Source organism: Mytilus trossulus, chromosome 5, assembly GCF_036588685.1.
Source record: "Mytilus trossulus isolate FHL-02 chromosome 5, PNRI_Mtr1.1.1.hap1, whole genome shotgun sequence".
NCBI lineage: Eukaryota > Metazoa > Mollusca > Bivalvia > Mytilida > Mytilidae > Mytilus > Mytilus trossulus.
Window position 1 is genome coordinate 56,906,887 of NC_086377.1, and position 23,524 is coordinate 56,930,410.

The 23,524-nt window shown below is 33.3% G+C and overlaps 1 protein-coding gene across 1 annotated transcript; it reads right to left on the minus strand.

Annotated features, from left to right (window-relative positions):
• Positions 1 to 6,541: 6,541 nt before the first annotated feature.
• LOC134718948 (zinc finger protein ZFP2-like) lies at positions 6,542 to 20,056 on the minus strand. Its single transcript, XM_063581816.1, has 2 exons — positions 19,946 to 20,056; positions 6,542 to 10,306 (listed from the first exon to the last, which is right to left on the minus strand). The coding sequence occupies exon 2, from the start codon at positions 9,688 to 9,690 to the stop codon at positions 7,315 to 7,317; it is 2,376 nt and encodes a 791-aa protein (XP_063437886.1). The 5' UTR covers positions 9,691 to 10,306; positions 19,946 to 20,056; the 3' UTR covers positions 6,542 to 7,314.
• Between the last annotated feature and the right edge of the window lie 3,468 nt (positions 20,057 to 23,524).

Consider the following 23,524-nt stretch of genomic DNA (forward strand, 5'->3'; position numbering starts at 1 on the left):
TCAATCTAGCAAAATTTGACCCTAACCCGAAAGTAATTGCAACAGAAGATTTTTAAGTTTTCATCTCTAGGAGGGTTTGGATGGGGTTAAATGATTAAAGAATAATGCCCTAAAAAAATGAAGATTAGAGAATAATGAGCCAAAAAATAGAAGATTAGAGAATAAAAGGGTAAATTTTTGGAAGATTAGAGAAAAAAGGGGTTAATTTTTTAAAGATTAGAGAAAAATGGGGTGAAAATTAAATGTTTACAGAATAACAGACCCCCCCATCCATACCCTCCTCTAGCATAATACCCCAAATATACACAGAAAAACGCTCCATAAAATCTAACCTGAGGAAGACTAAAAAAATTCACCATTTAAAATTCCTTCGGAGCTTTGCATTGAAAATGGAAATAACTAAGATTGCAAAAAAGGCAGAAACATCAATGAAAACTGATTCAAAATAATTACTTTTCCGCTTCTATTCATCAGAATGTATTGATTCTTGATTTTTAGCGGGCATTAGAGTATAACAAGCAACGCTAAAGGTGTTTAATATCTATTATCAAGCTATAATCTAGATTTCGTAATTCATTAGTTGACCATTTATTAAATTTTTTAACATGTCAAAGTTAAGAATCTCAAATTTAATCAAAATAATTTAGCATGTATTCTTCTTTTTGTGGTTTAAAGTTTATTTAGATAAGTAAGTTGCCGTATAATATACAGATATAAACAATACAAAGTTTTACCATTATTTTTTCTAAAAGGCCAAAAAGCTTCAAATTTGCAATTTCTTTAATGAAAAAAGGCACACAAAAAAATAAAACTACCCATAACACTTCGGATATATACATTTTATGAGCAGAAGATTATATAGCTTAGTCAAATACAAACTTATAACCCCTTCAAAGTATCATTCTTTTACATAAATTTCAAGAAAAACAACAACAAAAAACTTACCCAAAAAAGACTAATTTTTGCAGGAGTTATCTCCCCTTACAATGTTAATTTCCATAGGAAATTAAAAATGCTAATTTTGAGATTTCCTCAAGTTAGATTTTATGGGACTTTTTATTGTGTATATAAAAGGCATAATGCTATAGATTAGAACTAAAACATCTTCTGTTGCAATTAGTTTGAGGTTAAATCTTAGATTGACTGGACTACTAGTATTTGTGACTTAAGATTGTTCACCATTGTTCACCATTTTCACGGGAAATTACGCAGATTTTGCAATGTAAATTTAGAAGAAACAATAGAGGTTAGAGCTGACATAAATTTATGATTTGTATGGCGTTTGTGACGTTAAATTTTGTCATTTATTTGAAAACTGCCATAGATGGAACAATTACAGCTGATATTTAAAGACACTAAACAGTTATTGTCTATTTCAGCGGCGGATCCAGAAATGTCCATAAGTGGGGGCCTATACTGACTGTTTAAGAGGAGGTCCGCTCCAGTCACGTTTCAGTGATTCCCTATAATATAAGCAACTATTTTCTTCCCAAAAAGGGGTGTAGACATCTGCCCCCCACCCTTAAATCCGCCTCTTTATTCATCCAGATAACACGGTTTACTAAACATAGAAATGAGATTATGCGAGCGGACACGGATGACCTCAGGTTGACACGGATACTAAAATGTTTTTAAGTTTGATGTTTAGATGTTCTCTCTACCTTTTGGAATATATTGCTAGTACAATAGAGGTATGTCTCACCTGTCATTGTAAAACTAAGAAAAAACAATCTGATAGACAGCAACAATACTCATTTATTAAGAGTTCTTAGACGATGCACTAGTGTATAGGGCCTCGAAATTGTCAACAGACTTGGGTGCAAAAGCGAATATGGCAAAACAAGAATATGTCCCACAGTATACGGATGCCCCACTCGCACTTTCATGTTTTATGTTCAGTGAACCGTGGAATTAGAGTAAAAATTCTAATTTGGCATTTGAATTAGAAGGATCTAACCATAGCGAACATGCGTACAAAATTTCAATTTGATTGGACTTCAACTTCATCAAAATCTACATTGACCAAAAACTGAAGCGGAACAGACGAACGAACGAACGAACGGACTGACGAACGGACGCACAGACAAGAAAACTTAATGCCCCTATACTATCGTAGGTGGGACATAAGAATCTATACACTTTTTTCTTTTGAATTGTAACACATGACTTTATAAACAACTTAAGCCTTCTTTAGTTGTGAAGTGGAAACATATGAACGTGTTTATCCTGGGATTCCCGCTCTAAAAATAACTAGAGATTGTCTAGCGTTCGAAAAATCTAACGATTCGTCTTCGTATGCTTTATGAAACGCACGTACACGTAATTGTTAATCACACGCTAATATTAACGTTAGTCGTTATTAGCGATTGTTTTATGAAACGGCAGCCTGGACTGGCCATAGGTCCAGAAATTAATGTAATGTTTACAAAAACTTTTTTACTACACGAAGTTTTTGATGCCATTTTTTTTTTAAATGAGATGAAAGACATATGATTTTCATTGGATTTGGTAAATGATATATGTACACAGTTTCAGAAAAGGTATTTATACTTCAAGCGATTGAAATTCTACTTTTCACCAAATTTTGGGGAAATATGTGACATCTTTTCCCCCCTTTTTGCAATATTTTATAACAAATAAATGCAGATTGTTGCCATGGATACACACAAAAGAAATTATATTTTACCATTTTAAATGCTGGATATAAAATCTATGAAAGATTCTGATTACATACATATGCCCATATATGACACAAACAGGGTCAGTAAGCTTGCTAATGCAAGAAAGCAATGAAAAGGGGATGGTAAAATTTATAAGGGCAAATTTTAATACTTTTTCCTAACTGTTTATTGCTACCTTAAGCCGGGTATGGGCTAGAATTGAACCAGCAGTCGCTTCCCGGGGGAAGAAATAGCATATATAGCCACATGCATTTATTGATTTAAAACAAATTTACTATATTTACTATGTTTTTATTCAAGATAAATCAATGTTCTTTAACAGTCTTATGTCCAGTTGAAGGACGCCTCCGGGTGAGGGAATTTCTCGCGACATTGAAGACCTGTTGTTGACCACTGTTATTTTTTCTATGGTCGGGTTGTTGTCTCTTTGATGCATTCCCCATTTCCATTCTTAATTTTATTAATCACAAATCTGATGTTGGGTGACACTTGCGTTTCCCTTGACAAGTATCACCATATATCATAACTTTTTTGTATTTTAACATAGTTCGTGTTTTCCCAATATCCAAATTTCTTGAAGCTCGTTCACCCTTCCATTAAAAATATATTTGCCCTAAGATGTTGAAACATGATTAATTTATCACCATAATTTCATCATGTGCTATCAGAAATATAAGTTTTTGGTGTCAAATTCATATCAATAAAATACTATCCAGTTACGATTATCTTCTAATTTTTTGATACCATAATTACGATGATATTTTTTCCGAGTTACGATTATCATCCCGAATTTTTCAACGGCAATTTCCAAAGCGCTTAGACAATTCCAGTGCACCGTTACGATTCAAATATGATGTAATGGTATAGAAAAATCTTGCAGATGAGTAACTAGTGACAAAAACATGCTACATAAGTACCCTGCCACTTCCACTTGTATTTTTGTCTATCTGATGAGTTAAGCCTTTTTCAACTGATTTTTATAGTTCGTTCTTATTTTGTACTGTTATACCACTGTCCCAGGTTAGGGTGAGGGTTTGGATCCAGCTAACATGTTTAACCTCGCCAAATTATTTATGTATGTGCCTGTCCAAAGTCAGGAGCCTGTAATTCAGTGGTTGTCGTTTGTTTATGTGTTACATATTTGTTTTTCGTTAATTTTTTTTTTACATAAATAAGGCCGTTAGTTTTCTCGTTTGAATTGTTTTACATTGTCTTATTGGGGCTTTCTATAGCTGACTATGCGTTATGGGCTTTGCTCATTGTTGAAGGCCGTACGATGACCTATAGTTGTTAATGTTTGTGTCATTTTTGTCGAGCCTGCAACTTTTGTTGCAGAAAGCTCGACATAGGGATAGCGATCCGGCGGCGGCGGTGTTAGCTCACTTCTTAAAAGGTTTATATTTTAGAAGGTGAAAGACCTGGATGCTTCATACTTTGTATATAGATGCTTCATGTTACGAAGTTTCCGTCAGTCACATGTCCAATGTCCTTGACCTCATTTTCATGGTTCAGTGACCACTTGAAAAAAAAGTTCACAATTTTTGTAATGGTGAATTCTCTCTTATTCTTAGTAATAGGATAACTATATTTGGTATGTGCGTACCTTGCAGGGTCCGCATGCCCGTCAGACAGTTTTCACTTGACCTCGACCTCATTTCATGGATCAGTGAACAAGGTTAAGTTTTGGTGGTCAAGTCCATATCTCAGATACTATAAGCAGTAGGGCTAGTATATTTGGTGTATGGAAGGACTGTAAGGTGTACATGTCCAACTGGCAGGTGTCACCTGAACTTGACCTCATTTTCATGGTTCAGTGGTTATAGTTAAGTTTTTGTGTTTTGGTCTATTTTTCTCATACATTATGCAATTGCAATAGGTCTATTATATTTGTTGTATGGAATGATTGTAAGGTGTACATGTCTAGCGGGCAGATGTCATCTGACCTTGACCTCATCTTCATGGTTCAGTGGTCAAGTTATTTTTTTAAGTTTTGGTCTTTTTTATCTAATATTATATGCCAAAGGTAAACTATATTTTATTTGGTGTACTGAAATATATTACGATCTTAATGTCAGTCCCGCAGGTTTTATTTGACCATGACCTCAATTTCACGGTTCATTGCACAGTGTTAAGTTTTTGTGTTTTGGTCTATTTTTCTAAAACTTTAAGTAATAGGTCAACTATATTTGTTGTACGGAAGCATTGTTAGCTGTATATGTCTGCCTGGCATGGTTCATCTGACCTTGACCTCATTTTCATGGTTCATTGGTCTTTGTTTAGCTATCTTGGTTTATGTTAAGTTTATGTGACAGTTGTAATAAAGCTTTAAACTTAGGACTATCAACATAATATCAATGATTAGTAAAGAAGGCGAGACATTTTAGTGTGTGCACTCTTGTTGTCTTTTGTGGATAGTTGTCTCATTGGCAATCATACCATATCTTCATTTTTTATACAGTTAAGAAAAATGACTGTAGAGATTTTTCATATATCTGTAAGGATTATCTCTTTAATACCAGTGATTTTAGAAATAGACCAAAATAACAAAACAAAACATTTTTCAATGAACCATAAATTCGAGATCAAAGGGAGATGAAACCTGCCTGTATGACTTTATATCCTTTACCAGGATTCTACAAAACAATAAAATACCTATTGCTTATAAGATCAGAGAATCGGTCGTGACTACATAGCTTAACCTTGACTGCTGGTCCTTGAAATGATATCGAGGTCAGGTTACGGAAATATAAACGTTGCAAGGAACACATAATACCAAATATTGCTACGTTATTCACTTGCTATATAATCTTAATCTTTTTAAGTAGTCACTGTGTTTTTCTATGTTGTGATGTTATACTATAAAAAGGAAGAAGGTTAGGTATCATTAAAATGTTTAATCTCGCTACAAATGTTTGCACCTGTCCTTAGTCAGGAATCTGATGTACAGTAGTTGTCGTTTGTCTATGTAATTTATACGTGTTTCTCGGTTTTTTTTAAATATTAGACCGTTGGTTTTCCAGTTTGAATGGTTTTACACTAGTAATCATGGTAATGTTGGGGTCCTTTATATATTGTTGCTCCGTTTTGAAGGCAGTGTATTCACCTATAACGGTTTACTTTAATAAATTGTTATTTGGATAGAGAGTTGTCCCATTGGCAATCATACTACATCTTCCTAATCTACCAAATCATGAAAATGAGAAATGAGGTTGAGTACATTTGACATGTGACAGACAGAACATTCGTAACAAAAGGTTTATGCATAGAAGTATGAAACTTCCATGTCTTCTTCATGTCTATCTTCAGTAGATTTTCTTTTTATTTTGTGTTTTGTGTACAACACTGTTGTTTGTTGGTCTTTATAGTTGTCGTTTGAGCAATATTTTATAATATTATCATAAAGTGGAAAGTTTCGGTAGCCATAAACCCAGGTCCTATCCATCCTTTTTGTTTTAAAGATGTCTTGTATCTAATCAGGAATATGGCTGTTGTTATCAATTGAATAGTTCGTTTCTATGTACGATGGCGTGTGTGTTTTGTTTTGCACTTTATGCAGCGTTCCTGTTTTTTTGTTTTTTTTCCCTGTTATAGTTAATGTGTTTTCCCTCGGTTGTAGTTTTGGTTTGCAACTAGGATTTATTTTCTCTCATTCTACCATACAATTAACAATCATTAAGTTTCGAACGATCATCACCTTCATACAATTTTCAAACACCAAGTTTCGAACTTTTATCACCATCTCACATACAATTAACAAACACCAAGTTTCGAACTTTTGTCACCATCTCACATACAATTAACAAACACCAAGTTTCGAACTTTTATCACCATCTCACATACAATTAACAAATACAAATGTATCAAGTTTCAAACTTTATTCCCATCATGCAATTTTAACAAACAAAGTTTCAAACGTTTTTCAACATCATACAAATTACAAACACCAAGTTTCGACGTTTATCACCTTAATACAATTATCACACATCAAGTTTCGAAATTTTTAGTAAAAGGTATAAAATAAGGTTAATTCCATCGTGTTTTACCTGTACCTAGTCAGGAATATGACAGTTGATGTGTTTGAGCTTTTGATATTGTCATTTTATTTAGGAATAATTTTTTTTAGAATTTTCGTCAGAGTTCTGTATTTTCATACCTGCCAATTTTTCAAAATGTCCAGGTTTCTTTTTATGTTGAATTCAGGTTTTATAGTCCTACAAATCCTTTAAAAGGCCTTCAAACTTATGTCAATATTGTTTTTCATACTGTTACATGCATATAACATGTATTTATAAGTCATTGTAAATTGATTATTTTGTTTCAAATTGTGGACAAAATTTACAATTGAGGAACATTCATGGGGGAAATCTCCCTCCCCGCGAATAGTGACAGTTGGCAGGTATGTAGTTTTGTGACTGTTCGTTCTTATCCCTATCTTCATTTGACAAACATAAAGTAGTTTCTAACTTTATCACCATCACCAAGTTTCGAACATTAATGTTATTGCAATCCTACAATTAGCAAATATCAAGTTTCAAGCATATTCGCAGAATTGGCAAACATCAAATTTCAATCATATGTATCCTTCGTAAAATTTGCAAACATCAAGTTTCAAGCATATATTACATTCGCAAAATTAGCAAACATCAAATTTCCAACGCTTATCATTATCATGTGTTTTAATGTGTCTTTGTAAGTTATAATCTGTAACAAATCCTTTGCCACAAATACTACAGTGTCGAAGATTTCCAGAATGATTTCTCAAATGAATTCGTAGGTTACTTTTCCTATTAAACTGTTTGCCGCATACATCACATTTATGCATTCCATCCCCAGTGTGTAATTTCATGTGCATCCTTAGAGTGTCTTTACTACACAATCCTTGACCACACACTGCACACTTATAAGGTTTGTCATCATTATGTGTATAAGTTCTTACTGGTTTATCTAATCTATGTGTATGAGTTCTTATGTGTCTCGCCAAGGAAAGTTTCTGACCAAATCCTTTGCCACACGCCCTGCAGTTGTACGGTTTATCCCCATTGTGTGTTCTCATATCATGCTTTTGTAAGTATTTTTCTAATCTGAAACTTTTACCACATGACTGACATCGATAAGGTTTCTCACCGGTATGTAATGCCAAATGTCTCTTTAAATCATCTTTTCGACCATAACTTTTACCACACATATCACATTTAAAATGTTTATCGTCAGTATGTGATATCATATGTCTTTTCAACACTTGACTTTCGCTGAACACTTTACCACACAGATCACATTGGTACGGTTTTTCTCCAGTATGTGTTCTCATGTGTGTTTTTAAGAAAAACGAATGCTTAAACTGCTTTTCACAAAACTCACACTTATGTGGTTTCTCGTCACTGTGTTGTCTCATGTGTTTCTGTAAGTAGTAGGAATCATGAAATCGTTTACCACATATATTGCACTGTCTAGCTTTATGATTTCTTGTGTGTTTCTGAAATTGCAGTTTACTTTTAAATCCTAGTCCACACACATCACACAGATAAGATATGAAATCAGCGTGTGTGCTCATGTGTGATTCAAATAAATCACTTCGATCAAACCCTAAACCACATAAAACACAATTATAAGGTCTATCAACGTGTGTTCTCGTGTGGTCCTGTAGGTGTTGTTTGTCTGTAAATTTTTCACCACACACAGCACATGTGTATGGTTTTTTAATAATATGTGTTCTTATTGGAAGCTGTACGTGTGGAGTGAACATGGTAAACTTTTGATCACATAAAATATATGTATGTGGTTTATAAACAATGTGTGTCTCCTGGTGGTCTCTTAGGTGTTGTATGTCAGTAAAAATTTTACCGCACACATTACATGTGTGGGGTTTATTAATAATATGTTTTCTTGTGTGCTCTTGCAAGTCCTCTTTCTTAGTAAACGATTCATTGCATACAATACATACATGTAGTTTATTGACACTATGTGTTCTCATGTGTTCCTGCATATGATCATTACTTGTAAACTTTTCACCACTCACAGTACATATGTAAGGTTTGTCAACAATATGGGTGTTTATGTGTTCATCCAAGTGCTCTTTCTTAGTGAACTTTTCATGACATACAGTACATGTATGAGGCTTATAGATAATATGTATTCTCATGTGAGTAGTAAGTTCCTTTTTCTTAGTAAACTTTTCATGACATACAACACACGTGTGAGTTTCGTTAACAATATGGATTCTCATGTGATTCTCTAAGTGTTTTTTCTCAGTCATCTTTTCATCTGGAGGTTTATAAGCAATATGTGTTCTCATGTGATTCTGTAAGTGTTCTTTCTCAGTCATCTTTTCATCTGGAGGTTTATAAGCAATATGTGTTCTCATGTGATTCTGTAAGTGTTCTTTCTCAGTTATCTTTTCATCTGGAGGTTTATAAGCAATATGTGTTCTCATGTGATTCTGTAAGTGTTCTTTCTCAGTTATCTTTTCATCTGGAGGTTTATAAGCAATATGTGTTCTCATGTGATTCTGTAAGTGTTCTTTCTCAGTTATCTTTTCATCTGGAGGTTTATAAGCAATATGTGTTCTCATGTGATTCTGTAAGTGTTCTTTCTCAGTTATCTCTTCATCTGGAGGTTTATAAGCAATATGTGTTCTCATGTGATTCTGTAAGTGTTCTTTCTCAGTTATCTTTTCATCTGGAGGTTTATAAGCAATATGTGTTCTCATGTGTTTCTGATATTGTTCAGTAATTCTAAAAATTTTACCACACACAGCACATGTGTAAGGTATATCAGCAATATGTTTTTTCCTGTGTTCCAGTAAATGCTCTTTAGTAGTAAATCTTTCACCACATACGATACATAAATGGGGTTTGTTGACAAAATGTATTCTTATATGATTCTGTAAGTGTTCTTTCTCTGTGAAACTTGCTTTACAATGACCACATACATGACTTGTCTGAGGTTTATGAACAATAACTATTTTCCTGTCTTTTGAAAGTTTTACCTTTGGCTGAATTCTCTGATACATACTGTACAATTGTACTTTATCACTTATATATATATGTTCATGTGTGCCACTTATTTGCCTTACTTCTTCTTTCTCCACAATAGAAATGTCTAACCTATATGATTCCCATGCAGTGTCATGAACATGACATCTCACCGGATGACAGTGTTCAGTCCTCTGTAGTCTAGTCGAGAAAACTTGTAGTTGACATAGCCTTATCTATATTTAATATAGTCCAATATCAGACCTTTGGTATTGGTTTGTACTGCCATCAGTTGAAATATTTTAAATTATTTTATATATATTATCCATATCAAACCTTTCTGATTGGTTCGTACTTCCAACAAACAACTGTTTTGTCAATATTATACTATTATTTCTCTTTCTTTGTATCTATAAATAGACATCTTTAACTGGTCTGTTGACAAATAGTGGCATCTTTTACTGGTCTGTTGACAATTAGTGGAATCTTTTAATGGTCAGTTGTCAATTTGTGGCATCTTTAACTTGTCTGTTGTCAATTGGTGGCATCTTTTAACGGTCGCTTGTCAATTGGTGGCATCTTTTACCGGTCTATTGTCATTTGGTAGCATCAAACATGGGTCTTATTCATGACATTCAGCAAACTAATAATTGACTGAAAATATATAATAGAAAAATTGTGAAAATCAAGACTACAATACTTAGAATTGCTACAGGTCAGGTGTCATCACTGGTAATACCACTAGTTATAGTAAATGTATGTAACATCCTGCATAACAATAGCTCTAATTAAGAAATAGTTCTTTCATGTCATGCTCTATGCTCATTTTAACATGAGTAAGCATTATATTTGACAATATCTTAATACTGAGCACACCTTCTAATTATATTACTTGACTTTTCTATAAATTTATATTTATTGATAGAATAATAGAGCTCTTTGGAAGGGTATAAGGAACTATGATCATGTTTAGTTTTTGTGGTTTGGTCTTGCTCCTTTATTTAGTGAATGGAATGATTGTATGATGCACATGTCTGTCTCCCATATCTTATATGACCTTGACCTCATTTTCATGGTTCATTGGTCAATGAAACACTGCATTGTTTTGTCAGTTTATTATATGCTTATCAAAGTTAAAGGTACTGTTAATTCAGAAATTATTGCGTGCATTTATTATTGCGATTTAGTCATGAATCCATCTGTGTCCTTTTTAGCTCACCGGGCCCGAAGGGCCAAGTGAGCTTTTCTCATCACTTGGCGTCCGTCGTCCGTTGTCTGTCGTCCGTCTTTAACTTTTAAAAAAATCTTCTTCTCTGAAACTATTGGGTCAAATTTAACAAAACTTGGCAACAATCATCATTGATGTATCTAGTTTAAAATTTATGTTTTTTTACCCGGCCAACCAACCAAGATGGCCGCCATGGCTAAAAATAGAACATAGGGGTAAAATGCAGTTTTTGGCTTATAACTCAAAAACCAAAGCTTTTAGAGTAAATCTGACATCGGGTTAAATTGTTAATCAGGTCAAATTCTATCTGCCCTGAAATTTTCAGATGAATCAGACAACCCATTGTTGGGTTACTGCCCCTAAATTGGTAATTTTAAGGAAATTTTACTGTTTTTGGTTATTATCTTGAATATTATTATAGATGGAGATAAACAGCAATAATGTTCAGCAAAGTAAGATTTACAAATAAGTCAACATGACCAAAATGGTCAGTTGACCCCTTTAGGAGTTATTGCCCTATATAGTCAATTTTTAACCATTTTTCGTAAATCTTAGTTTACTTTTACAAAAATCTACTATTCTGAAACTACTGGGCCAAATTTTACCAAACATAGCCAGAATCATTATTTGTCTATCTAGTTTATAAAATGGTGTTTTGTGACCGGGCAAACCAACCAAGATGACCGCTTTGGCTAAAAATAGAACACAGGGGTAAAATGCAACTTTTGGCTCATAACTCAAAAACCAAAGCATTTAGAGCAAATCTGACATGGGGTAATTTAAAATTGTTTATCTGGTCAAGATCTATCTGCCCTGAAATTTTTAGATGAATCGGACAACTCGTTGTTAGGTTCCTGCCCCTAAATTGGTAATTTTAAGGAAATTTTGCTGTTTTGGGTTATTATCTTGAATATTATTATAGATAGAGATAAACTGTAAACAGCAAAAATGTACAGCAATTTAAGACTCAAAAATAATAAGTCAAAATGACCAAAATGGTCAATTGATCCCCTAGGAAGTTATTGTCCTTTATAATCATGATTATCAATTTTTAACAATTTTCATAAAATTTGTAAATTTTTACTCACTGAAACTACACGGAAAAGTTCATTATAGATAGAGATAATTATAAACAGAAAGAATGTTCAGTAAAGTAAGATGTACAAACACATCACAATCACCTAAACACAATTTTGTCATGAACTTTCTGCTTCCTTTGTTCACATATACCAAGGTGAGCGACACAGACTCTTTAGAGCCTCTAGTTAATTTTCACATAGACCAAGGTGAGTGAAACAGGCTCTTTAGAGCCTGCAGTTTTTTTTTGGATTTTGGTCATAAGAAGGTACTTTCATTAGAGCAAAACTGTTCAGAACTGTTTATAATTGAGTAAATCATGGTACATTGAATACATCAGCAACACATAATTTTGAGACTTAATTTACTATTAAGAGGGTGTCTTTAGAAAAACCAGGCAGTGGATGGCACATGACTTATTTTGTTTTTTAAATTTTTTCATCTATTTCATATCATAAATTCATTCTTTCTCAAAGTTGAATTTTGTTTTTCTAGTAACTGCAACTAATAAAGAGAAAAAAAATACATAGAAAGCACTGAAAATTCAGTGAAAAGGGGAGATAACTCTTCATTTTGTGCAACATTTTTTGCATTGTTAGTGAACTTTAAAATCATTTTCTGAGCCATCCACAGTTGATTCAGAAATATCTTTGACATATATAGCCTTTGTATGATATAAACATTGCATCGGAACCAAAAATTCAGTGGGAAAAAAATTATGATGTGCTACTCATATCATAGGATTTGCCTGATATTTACTTGGACAGCCTCTTAACAGTATCAAACTTCTCCATTGCTTTAAAGCCTGATGAATATAAATTATGTTAGGGATGATGACCTATCATAATTCAGGGTCTCGGGGGGGGGGGGGGGGGGGGGGGGGGGGGGGGGGGGGGCACTTCCTATGTAATGACTGGTAGGGATGAGTGCCTGGAATAGGTCAATTTTTCATATATATGAAAAGGGTGAGAAATTCAGATTAAATATATCAATAGGTTGATATTATCACTTGCTGGATTATATCATAAGTATCTGAAACTAATCAAATGTCCGTATTTATTTTTGATGCAGTTAAACCACAGTCGTGAATGCATCAGCTATTTGTCAAACCAATTAAACTCTATTTATTCAATGTTGTATTTCCCCTGAGGTCATTTATAGATGCAATAAATCCAATCATTTTGACATTTCCAGCTAATTAACATTGAAAGGTTTGTATACATGAAACAGTTAAAGAAATTCCATAGCATAGAGTTATCATCCTTCAAGAGGGAACGGCAAATCAGTTTTCAATTAATGTTAAACTCAGTAAAAGTAATACTAACTGAAGTGTTACTACATTCATAATTAAAGATATAACCAGATGCTCCGCAGGGCGTAGCTTTATACGACCGCAGAGGTTGAACCCTGAACGGTTGGGGCAAGTATGGACACAACATTCAAACTGGATTCCGCTCTAAATTTGGATTGTGATTAAATAGTTGACACAGCATAGGTTTCTGACACAGAATGAATGTATTCAAATGAACTTAAAATTTTTGTTTTCTCTTAGAGCAATTCACTATGCTGTTGAATATTAATCCTCTCAAAAAAATGTTTGAAGAAATTTTCTTTTTATTTATGAAATTTCAAATGAGAAAAATTTAACCCAATTTTTTATTCACATCCCCCTTTCCCTTATTCCAAAACTAATTTCCATTAAAATATTCTAATGGAGTTTGCAACAATTACTACTCATTTAAATACATGATGTAAAAAAACTGCTTGTTATCACTGAATGGTAAAGATTATTTAAATTTATCAGTTGGTAGTAAAAAGTGAATATACATTGTATATTGTATATAACAAAGATTTAAGTTGATTCTGGACAAAGAAAGATAACTCCAATTAAAAAAAATTCTTGCAGATATTTCTTGATTACTATACTGGACAAAGAAAGATAACTCTTAATTAAAAAAAAATTTGCTATTTCACAATATTGTGAAATTAGATATTTCTTGCCATTGCACAATACTGTGCAATTGAAAAGACTTGCTATTGCACAATACTTAATATAATAATTTTAGATCCTGATTTGGACCAACTTGAAAACTGGGCCCATAATCAAAAATCTAAGTACATGTTTAGATTCAGCATATCAAAGAAGCCCAAGAATTTAATTTTTGTTAAAATCAAACTTAGTTTAATTTTGGACCCTTTGCACTTTAATTTAGACCAATTTTAAAACTGGACCAAAAATTAATCATCTACATACACAGATAGATTTGGCATATCAAAGAACCCCAATTATTCAATTTTTGATGAAATCAAACAATGTTTAATTTTGGACCCCGATTTGGGCCAACTTGAAAACTGGGCCAATAATCAAAAATCTAAGTACATTTTTAGATTCAGCATATCAAAGAACCCCGAGGTTTCAATTTTTGTTAAAATCAAACTAAGTTTAATTTTGGACCCTTTGGACCTTAATGTAGACCAATTTGAAAACGGGACCAAAAATTAAGAATCTACATACACAGTTATATTCGGCATATTAACGAACCCCAATTATTCAATTTTGATGAAATCAAACAAAGTTTAATTTTGGACCCTTTGGGCCCCTTTTTCCTTAACTGCTGGGACCAAAACTTCCAAAATCAACACCAACCTTCCTTTTATAGTCATAAACCTTGTGTTTAAATTTCATAGATTTCTATTTACTTATACTAACGCTATGGTGCGAAAACCAAGAAAAATGCTTATTTGGGTCCCTTTTTGGCCCCTAATTCCTAAACTGTTGGGACCGAAACTCCCAAAATCAATACCAACCTTCCTTTTGTGGTCTTAAACATTGTGTTTAAATTTCATTGATTTCTATTTACTTTAACTAAAGTTATTGTGCGAAAACCAAGAATAATGCTTATTTGGGCCCTTTTTTGGCCCCTAATTCCTAAACTGTTGAAAATAAAACTCCCAAAATCAATCCCAACCTTTATTTTGTGGTTATAAACCTTGTGTCAAAATTTCATAGATTTCTATTAAATTAAACTAAAGTTATAGTGCGAAAACCAAGAAAATGCTTATTTGGGCCCTTTTTGGCCCCTAATTCCTAAAATGTTGGGACCAAAACTCCCAAAATCAATACCAGCCTTCCTTTTATGGTCATAAACCTTGTGTTAACATTTCATAGATTTCTATTCACTTTTACTAAAGTTAGAGTGCGAAAACTAAAAGTATTCGGACGACGACGACGACGACGACGACGACGACGACGACGACGACGACGACGACGCCAACGTGATAGCAATATACGACGAAAATTTTTTCAAAATTTGCGGTCGTATAAAAAGGGCAAATAGCACTGGCAAATAGAGGAGTGAAGAATTTATTGGAAAAGCAAGATGTGATTATTGCGACTGCCTTGCTTCTAAACAAGAACGTAAAATGAGCGGGACCTCAAAAATTTTGTATTATAATACTAAAGTACAAGAAGATGAAAAATATCCAAATATATTTATAGGTCTGTTTTTTGTTCATTAATATATGACAAGGTATATATTTTTGATAATCAAAATATATGAAAAGTTGGGGTACTTGATGTCTCAGCTGCTCACCCCTACCCAAAAAAGTTTGAAGTGCCCCCAAACCCTTCCCCCACCCCCCACCCCCCACCCCATCGAGTTCAGGGTTGACCGTACATCTGTTTTCAACCGACATTATACATTGATAACCTATCTGCACTTTTAGAACTTATTATTGACATTGTCAACAAAATATTAAAATAGTATCTACAAAAGGATACAGCACTGCATGGGTTTGTAGTACTGTGGATTCATTTATTTTCGTGGATACCAATTTTCGTGGATTGAAGAAAACTTACATATTCGTGGATATTTAATTTCGTGGTTTTGGCAAAGTCTACACTCATTCCTTTAGAAAATTTGTTATTCGTTGAACATTTGAATTCGTGGTTCTCGTGTACCCACGAAATCCACGAAAATTGGTATCCAACGAATATTAATGAATCCACAGTATTTAGTGTCTCACACTGCGACATTGGCATATGATTGAGAGGTGTTATACACTACTATATGTCACTAGCATATTGTTCATTGAGCAAACTCATAATTGATGTGAATCATACTTGTCTTTTAATAAAATTTGACACTAAAGACCAAAAATAAAACAAAAAGGGCATCCACAAAAAACATACAATTGGCTTCAAAACTAACTTGACCTGTGTTTTATGTTACTTAGCAATGTTTATAAAATATGAAACATTTGGTTGATGCAAAAGTAAGTGTGGGGGCAGAAACGGATTTATCCATTGATAACTCTTTTAATAGCAAAAGTGAACGTACCCCAATTTCAACTTGATCTGTGTTTTGTTAAAAAGCACTGTTTATAAGTTTCGTAAAATTAGATTGATGCAAACTAAAGTTAGAGAGCGGAAACTCATGTCAAATAGATGCTAGAACGTACATGAGCCTAAATGTCTCATGAGGTTGCCGTTCGGCAGGGGCATATCAAGAAAAAAATTATTTTTGGTTCATCATGCTAAAATGCAAGCACCTGGGCTTATACATGTAGGATGCCATGCGACATGAAAAATAATATAGACTTTCAAGACATTATAAGGGACGACATAAAAAAATCAAAGAAAGATAAAATCTTAATTCAAATAATTCATGTAATTCAGGAGCATAAGGAGGGGCGGGGTAAAAATTGCTTCAAGTTTTGTTAAAAAAAGAGGGAAGAAAGATACTGTAAGGACAGTCGAACTCATAAATATAAAAATAAACTGACAATTCCTGGCTAAAAATGAAAAAGAAAAAACAAACATTTAATTAGTATATAAGGCCCACTCATTCTTTAAATCAATACTTTTTAAGCAAGAGCCACTTGTCTGTAACAGACTCACAAGGTAGGTTTCTATTATTTAGGACTGTTTTTCTCCTAGCCAGCATTAGTCTTCAACTATATATGCAAATTGGCTGATCAATATATTTCAGTTACTGCCTACAATTTTGGCTTGTTTGAACAGTCAGAGGTGCTTCTTAAACAAGTGATTTCAGAATCACTTCTTCAAGTGATTTTGGCTGTGAAATATAATTATATTAAAACAAAAATCTATAAATAGACACAGACTTTTTAAATCACTGTTACAAGTAATTTGAGAAGATCACTTAAATAACTTATTCTTGATATTTTTCTTACAAGCTTGATTTTTTTATTGATAAAAAGACAAGAATTCCATTGAAAAAACAACTATGTACATCTAGAAATCGTCTTTTGCTTGATAAGCCTGTCAGTTTTTACAATTTATTTAAAACATGCATTTTCTGAAATAAATCAGGACATAATTATAACCTTGAAGTATATCATTCTAACTCTAAAGAAAAATAATCAGGTTACCCAATATTGTTGACCTTTGTCTGATAGTCAGAGTAGTTAACATGGTTAATGAATTTTTGATTATAGAACAATTCCCAAGGATACTTTTAAAAGCTTTAGCGCACTAACTTACTGCTCAAGCGCACTGATGAAGTTAATATCCATAGAAAAAGGAATAATTGATCTATGTAGGAAAATTATAGAAAAGTCTGTGAAAATATGGAAAATCAATGAAATTAGCAAACACCAAAATCACTTAAATAGGTGATAACTGAATTTATCAAATCACTGAAATAGGTGATTCTGAAATCATTTGTTTAAGTAGCACCCCAGACTGTTGAATACAAAACTTTGGCTAAATATTTGAAACTGTTTAGCTTTCATGCCAGCATGGTTTTACCCTTTCCCAAATTAAATTAAGTAGCCTATTTATTCTATAAAACAAGTTTAGTTACTAATGTTGAGTAAGTAGAGAATTTAGGTTTGTCAATATAATTAATTAAGAAGAGGGGAGATAATTTTTCCCAATTTTTCCTTGTAGTGGTGTTAGATGTTTTGTTTTAAGATGTAGAATTTTTACGGAAACCTGTGTGATATATACAGAAATGGTGAACAAATAGTGAGGGGGATAGGACCTTTACGGGGCCTCCGGGATCAGGTTTTTTTAAGCTCGGGATTTCGAGATTGAGTTTTTCAGGATCCGTGAATTCTATTTTTCAAATGTCAGGACGTCAGGATTTCATGATCAGGTGTTTTTATAGCCCGGGATTTTGGGATCAGGGATGAGGTGTATAATTTTATTTGTCTTTATAAGTTACCTGTAAACTAGTCCAAATAATTATGACGTCTTGAAAGGCTACCATTATTTTTTTACTTTGACGCCTTACCTTGATGAAAGTAAGGCGTCAAAGAAAAAAAATTATTACATTGGTTGCACTAAATTACATTGATATCCCAGTTAGATAAAAACCGATAATTTCACATGTGAAATAAACGTGGTTATTTCACTCTCTGATGTCATACAACATTAGGCGTTGTCAAGACGTCGATAAAGTTGAAACAAAACATGCGTAGGAAAAACATATAGTTCCTTACATTTTGTACATTAATTTCATAAAAAAAAGCAATTTGACAATGTAATAAAAAGTATAACTAATCGCCGTATTTGAATATATCAAAAATAAGACAACTTGCGCACTCGTTTAATCCATGCGTCGTTCGGTCACACGTTGTATTATTTTTTTATATTCAAATATGGCGATTAGTTATACTATAAATAATAGCAGGGGTGATTCTACTATATAGTTTAGGGCCGCTGAGCGGCCCTGAATTCCTCCAGCGGCCCCAAACAATTGTGTGAAAATAAATTCCCAATTCAGAATTTTTTTTTAAAAACTCTTTTTTCCGGAACTGTTTCCGTCACGGATTTAGGCAATTACAATTTTCCCCATTTGTCTTCAAAATGTTTTAAATTCCGAAATAAGAATGATGTAAACAGAAGATTGCTAAGATAAGTTATGTTATCATAATTGTTATTATGTGGTTATCTGAGACGTTTCTCAATACCTTTGTTCTCGTAAAAGCAGACCTATAAATGAAGTAGGCTTTTACGAGATCAAATACTCCAATAGCATTTTCTTTATTTAAATTGAAGAAAATGCTATGGAGGTATTTGATCTCCTAATCATTTTCTTCAATTAAATTGAAGAAAATGCTTTGGAAGTATTTGATCTCGTTAAAGTATATCGATAATAGATGCTTTTTGTCAAAATGTGTCACTTGAAAGCGGACCTCAACAGGGAGTAAAACTTATAAATTTAATGGGCGCCGATCTCGTAAAAGCAGATCTCCCAACAGAACCTATAATATGTTTATGAAAAATATAAATCAATATTTCTGTCTGGCTCTCAAATCAAAAGTCCCAGAGGGTGATTTAGGGCCCCCCCCCCCCCTTTTTGGGTAAAAAATTTGTTTGCTTTTATAGGGAATCACTGAAGCTTGACTGGAGCGGGTCCCCTATTAGGTCAGTAAGTGGGCCCCTACTTATGAACATTTCTGTATCTGCCACTGAGTCCGTCTGTCTGAGCATTTTTGAAAATACATCATTGTACAATGCACATGTTGATAGATCATTCATGATTAAATAGTATATCCACACATTATGGAACAGGTGAAACTTGATACAATTTACGTTTTTACAGGAAAATAATAGAATTTCATCATAGAATTTATGCGGAAAAAAAATCCCAATTTGGAGAAAATTCCCAATTTTGATGGTGAAGGGACCCATTTGAAAACAACTGGAATCATCCCTGAATAGCCTTTCAAGACGTCATAATTATTTGGACTACCTGTATCCTTGCTGTAACCAAGAGGATATACCCATAAACAATTCAGAAAATTACACGAAAACTAGACAGGATAATTAGCTCCGGTTACAGAAACAAAAGTCCAAATAATTATGACGTCTTGAATAATTATTTGGACTACAGAAACATTGGAGTGCAAATTATGCTTCACCTCCCACCTGACGAACTGATTTTGTAATTGTTTTATGAGTTCTTAATGTAAGTAGCTGATAGTGTTTTACATAATTTTGGGGTGTAAAGTCCTACCATAATGTACATATAATATGAAAACTTTCATTCTCCTTGCCATGTTTGTTGTTTTGAAAATATCGCTGATCAAAGTGTCAATAAACAAAGGGCGATAACCGAGCATTATTATCTATGGAGTGCCAACTATGGCACAACTCAATATGTGTGTGTGTGTACGTGTAGGTCAAGTAGGCACATACTAATTCGGCACTTTTTGAAATAGAACCACTTCGGCATCTTCATTCGTTCATATTGTATCGTTCGAACAGCAGTGACATGTAGCTTTAACGGGTCTCACTAATTAGCGACAACAAGCGTCAAGAAGCGACAACAAAATTCAAGAAGCGACAACAAGCGTCAACAAGCGACAAGAAGCGACAACAAGAATTATTTTAGCGACAACAAGTGACAAGAAGACTATTTAGCGACAAGAAAACTTTTTTTTTTATTAAAATTTAAGAAGTTTGTATGTAATGTTTTTTTAAACATACAAGCAGATATGTCTTATTAAAATGTTTTATTATATACTATTAGATCTGAGACTACTATAACACAGTGTTATAGTAGTCTCAGATTAGATAGACGAAGAAATGAAACATTTGTGAGCGGGAAGAAAGAGATTCTTTCTTTAATAATCATGCTTTGTCATTTAATATTTGTCTAGAAATCTTCAACCAAAATTTGTGTCAATATTTTCAGGACAATGATGCACAAATAATTCATTTTGTGAGCTTAATATATATTGCACGAAAAGAGTTTTAAAAAACAAATTATAAGATAAATAATATGTTCTAAAATACAAGGAAAAGTAATCTCATAATACAATAATTAAACGTAATACTGGCTGTTATACATAATAGATGATAAAATATTATGCAAATAATGTTTCTTTTTTTCTATCAATTTTAACTTTCTTGTCGCTAAAATTATTTTCTGTTGCATATTCTTTCAATATTTATTGCAATAATTGATTTTAATTTAAAAAAATATGTTTTCTTGTCGCTAAATAGTTTCTTGTCGCTTGTTGTCGCTAAAATAATTCTTGTTGTCGCTTCTTGTCGCTTGTTGTCGCTAAAATTCTTGTTGTCGCTAATTAGTGAGACCGGCTTTAACATTTCTTTTCTTAGTGGCAGGCATGTTGAAACCCTTCCACGAACTTCCACTATCAATTCAAGTGTGCCGGTTTAATTATAATTAGAATACAAAGATTTGAAAAGTGTTGACCATGCAGTTGCGAATATTAGACCTCGGGCACTCAGTGGGTTAGTTTTGATAACGAATATACGTACATTTTGATCGAGGGCAATATGATTCTTCTACTCAAGTTCTAGTCTTGTTTATATTTATTTACTTACTTTGACGCTAAAATGTTAAAGTGGAACAATACTAACTACACAGGGGACTACACACTTTCAGATGTAACGTAAGGGTACCCAAATTGCACCGAGTACCCAAATTGCACCTATTTAAAAAAAATAGCAACGGAAATCCTACAAAATTTCCTAGAGACTAAACAATTTGTATTTTTATGATTTGATACTATGCACGTCTTTCAACATAGCTGAACATATTTAAACTAGATGTTCCACAGGGCGCAGCTTTATACTACCGCAGAGGTTGAACCCTGAACGGTTGGGGCAAGTATGGACGCAACATTCAAGCTGGATACAGCTCTAAATTTGGATTGTGATTAAGTAGTTGACACAGTATAGGTTTCTGACACAGAATGAATGTGATCTAATGAACTTAATTTTTTTCTGCCTTTGAGCAATTCACTATGCTGTTGATTATTAATCCTCTCAAAAAAATGTTTGAAGAAGTTTTCTTTTTCATGATTTCTGAAATCTGAAATTAGAAAAAATGGAGTCTGCAACAATAACTACTCATTAAATACATCATAAAATATTAAAATATAAATAAAGTGCTTGTTATCACTGAATGGTAAAGATTGTTTTAATTCAGTTGGTCGTAAAAGTGACTATACATTGTATAAAACAATGATTTCAGTTGCATGATTCAACTACTATTCTGGACGAAGAAAGATAACTTCAATTGAAAATTTCTTGTTATTGCGCAATATTGTGCAATTAGATATGTCTTGCTATTGCGCAATTGAAGATTTCTTGCTATTGCGCAATACTTAATAGAAGAATTTTGGACCCCAATTTGGACCAACTTGAAAACTGGGCCAATAATCAAAAGTCTAAGTACATTTTTAGATTCAGCATATCAAAGACACCCAAGGATTAAATTTTTGTTATAATCAAACTAAGTTTAATTTTAGTGACCATTTGGACCTTAATGTAGATCAATTTGAAAACGTGACCAACAATTAGGAATCTACATACACAGTTAGAATCGGCATATCAAAGAACCCAAATTATTTAATTTTTGATGAAATCCAACAAGTTTAATTTCGGACCCTTTGGGCCCCTTATTCCTTAGACCAAAACTCCAAAAATCAATCCCAACCTTCCTTTTATGGTCATAAATCTTATGTTTAAATTTCATAGATTTCTTTTTACTTACACTAAAGTTATGGTGCGAAAACCAAGAAAAATGGTTACGTGGGCCCCTTTTTTGGCCCCTTATTCTTAAACTGTTAGGACCTAAACTCCCAAAATCGATCCCAACCTTCCTTTTGTGGTCATTAACCTTTTGTTAAAATTTCATTCATTTCTATTTACTTATACGAAAGTTATCGTGCGAAAACCAAGAAAAATGCTTATTTTGGGCCCAGGCTCCTTTTTTGGCAACTAATTCCTAAACTGTTGGAACCAAACCTCCCAAAATCAATCTCATCCTTCCTTTTGTGGTCATGAACCTTGTGTCAAAATGTCATAGTTATCTATTTTCTATAACTAAAGTAATTGTGCGAAAACCAAGATAATCCTTATTTAGGCCCTTTTTGGCCCCTAATTCCTAAACTGTAGGGACCAAAACTCCTAAAATTTATCCCAACCTTCATTTTGTGGTCATAAACCGTGTGTTAAAATTTCATACATTTCTGTTTACTTCTACTAAAGTAATAGTGCGACAACCAAAATTCGGACGTCGACGACGACGCCGATGTGATACCAATATAAGCCAATTTTCTTTCAATTTTTGCGGTCGTATTAAAAGCAATGCTTACTTTTTTTTATTGAGGAAAACATTTATTGCTATAAAAATTTTCTTATTTTGTTCTTCTGGGCGCATTTCCTTTTCCCCGGGCGCTCAAGTTTTTTTTCCTTTCCAGGCGCTTTTTCTTCACCCTAGGCTCCTTTTTAGTAGGACCGTGGGAAACATATACTATATTACAGCTGCAAAAAGTAATTATAAAAAACGAATACAGATTTGTCATCACCAGCACTAAAGTTTCAACCAGTAAACTATGTAAACGAAAATTTTGTTTTGAAACGAATAAATAAAATAAATGTCAAGAAAGCAACAGCTAGGTCAGTATTGATGGAATATCGCACCAAAAGTGTTTCACTATGCAAAATCTGTAGTTACGAAACCAATGACCTTGTAATTTGACTACCTCAGTCTTTCCAGACTCACTTGAGACTGTCCACGTGGTACCGATTCATAAGAAAAACCCAATACACTTGAAAA